Source organism: Penaeus japonicus, unplaced genomic scaffold, assembly GCF_977035675.1.
Source record: "Penaeus japonicus unplaced genomic scaffold, GWHDUDI00000001_assembly GWHDUDI00000040, whole genome shotgun sequence".
Lineage (NCBI taxonomy): Eukaryota > Metazoa > Arthropoda > Malacostraca > Decapoda > Penaeidae > Penaeus > Penaeus japonicus.
The window spans coordinates 4,107,739-4,110,238 of NW_028234442.1; the positions used below are offsets into that span (position 1 = coordinate 4,107,739).

At 35.5% G+C, this 2,500-nt stretch overlaps 2 protein-coding genes across 5 annotated transcripts in view; one reads left to right on the forward strand and one right to left on the reverse strand.

The window, feature by feature from the left end:
* Cypl (peptidyl-prolyl cis-trans isomerase-like 1 Cypl) overlaps positions 1-708 on the forward strand; it is a 15,832-nt gene extending 15,124 nt beyond the window's left edge. Inside the window, exon 4 of the mRNA XM_086534195.1 lies at positions 459-708. Within this exon, the coding sequence (XP_086390321.1) occupies positions 459-574 (116 nt within the window). The 3' untranslated portion in view covers positions 575-708. The remainder of the gene's footprint in view (positions 1-458) is intronic.
* Positions 709-1,513: 805 nt separating this feature from the next.
* The window catches only part of LOC122252984 (EKC/KEOPS complex subunit Tprkb), a 5,455-nt gene continuing 4,468 nt past the window's right edge, over positions 1,514-2,500 (reverse strand). For all 4 annotated transcript variants that reach the window (XM_043015726.2, XM_043015722.2, XM_043015723.2 and 1 more), the window contains exon 5: positions 1,514-1,733. In XM_043015726.2, the coding sequence (XP_042871660.2) occupies positions 1,587-1,733 (147 nt within the window). In that variant the 3' untranslated portion in view covers positions 1,514-1,586. The remainder of the gene's footprint in view (positions 1,734-2,500) is intronic.

Here is a 2,500-nt window from a genome sequence, read left to right on the forward strand (position 1 = left end):
GGATAGGATAGGATAGGATAGGATAGGGATGGATAGGATAGGATGGATAGAGGGAGAGGCAAAGGGAGGGAGGGACTAAGGGAGAGAACCGAAGGTGGGATTAATTGATTGACTGATGGAAAGAAGGAGTGATGGATGGATAGATAGATAGATAGAATGATAGGTAGATAGATAAGAGAGATATATAATTAGATAAATAGGTAGATAGATTGATAGATATTGGGGGCAGACAAATTTATGGATTTTATTTTGTGTATTTTCTTTAGTAGTAGTAGTAGCAGTAACAGTAGCAATGGTAGTGGTGGTAGTAGTAGTTGTAATAGTAGTAGTAGTAGTAATAGTTGTAGTAGTAGTAATAGTTGTAGTAGTAGTAGTGGTAGCAGCAGCAGCACCAGCAGCACCATCTGCTATATAAATGATAATACGACTAATAAAACTTTCCCCTTTTTTCCCATCAGGTCGTGTATCGAGTGGAATGCAGGTGATAAAGAGAATGGGCTTGGTAGAGACAGACAATAACGACAGACCCGTAGATCCTGTCAAAATCAAGAGAGCGTATGTCAAAATGCATTAAATCTTGAGTGATACATATGACAACACCTTTATGGTTGTTTGTGACAGTTCTTACACGTGATTCCAGTTCAACACTATTGTCTTTTTTTTTTCATTTACAAAGAAAAAAAAAATTGTAATAAATAAATATTTATATTGCTGTTTCTTCTTTCTCAACCCTCTTTTTAATGGTGAAGGAATGTGTAAAGTTCAAAAATTTACATTTGAAAATAGTGACAGACAAATTTTACTTGGTATTTCTTAACCTCATGTTTTTAGGTTGTTAACCCAAGAACTACTAGTTGAGGTAATATTTTTGTTAAATTGCTTGGGAACTTGAAGCACTGAGACTTCTCTTGACCAAGATGGTAAGTCTCAAACTTGGATAGAGGCCAAGTAAAAGATGATTCAATAAACAGATGATGTGAAGCCATTTATTTTTTAATTTTCTAGGACATCTTATTTGAAATGACAAGGATTTTGTTTATCACTTTTTTTTCCTCCAATTATAAATTAAAATTGCTTGATTATATTGTTTTGATTTTTAATCATACCAACCCTGATACTTACTATATTCAAAATCATTCTATTGTATCTAGTTGTGTTCCTCTTCTATCTTTTGTTTCTTTACCTGGCTATCATTACCAATCATTTTTCGGTACTGTCCCAACTTGGCATGTAAGGAATTTCATATTAGAACTAGTCCTTGCACACTGATGTAAGTAGTTGTTCTTAACAATTCCTTTTTATGCTGATTGTTTGTATTAGAATAGTTTGATAAGTGAAATGATGTTAAACCTTGCACAAAAATCTATCACTTTGTTTACTAACCAGGAGCTAATCTAATAAGACAAAATCATTTGCAAATACGGATGCCAAGGTTCCACTTAAAGTTTATCTTGTAAAATAGTCCTCTCATACATTCCCATTTCACTAAATGAATAAATAAAACCCATGTAGGTCAAAATGGATAAAATTAATTATTTAGTTAAATACAACAATAAAAAGAGTAACTCTTTTTAAAATATAAGTAATTATAACAGAAGGAACTCTTTGCACGCCATTCGAGAGACGACTGAATCCACAAGGCTGGTCACTGTTAGTTCTAAGTCTGTCACCTTGTACAACTCTGTTACTTTGCTTATGTTGGTCAGGGATGAAAGCTCTGCTACTGGCATTTCCTAGAAAAAGAAAAGAAAAATACTATTAACGCATTGCGTACGGGTGTCATAACATACACGACGTAGGAGCTTTGGCCTGACGACGGGCCTCATGACGTACATGACGTTCGGGGATTTTGGATCACTGCTATTTTATTTTGCTATGAAAAAGGAATGAGTGATGATGGCTACTGCAGTCATAATTACTATAATTACTGTAATATCGTGCTAGCTTAACGTCCAAAACCTAGATGGCACCACTTTTTCCTAGCACCAGCAGGAGAGAGAGCCTTGAATGGCACCCATACACGGTCTCTAGCAAGCACTGTCTCTATAGAGCGATGGCACACACTAAGTTGATGAACCCTTGCTCTAAAGTACCGCCGATGAAGGATGTGCAGGCAGAACGAGAAGAGGAAGGTAACTCAATCCATACCCAGTGTCTAAAATGTGCTCCTGTGCCAATATGGATGCCTTTCACTGTGGCACTCAGTCACAAGCACAGGTTTCATTCCTCTTCCCTACCTCTTCTTGTTATCTTTATTGTAGGTGGTTATATGTTTTGTATTCGTTCATGACAGCACAAAAATACGAAAAAATAAAGTTGCCTTTTGTCCTCCCATAAAACAGCAATACTTCTATCACATTGAGTATAAAGAAAATAATGAGCTGATATGGATAATATACTACAATTTTAGTAAACTGCAGCACTGATAGAGCCTGTCATATGGCACATATAAGTCTTTAAACTCAATAAAACACACAAAAAAATAAAACACAAAAACCGC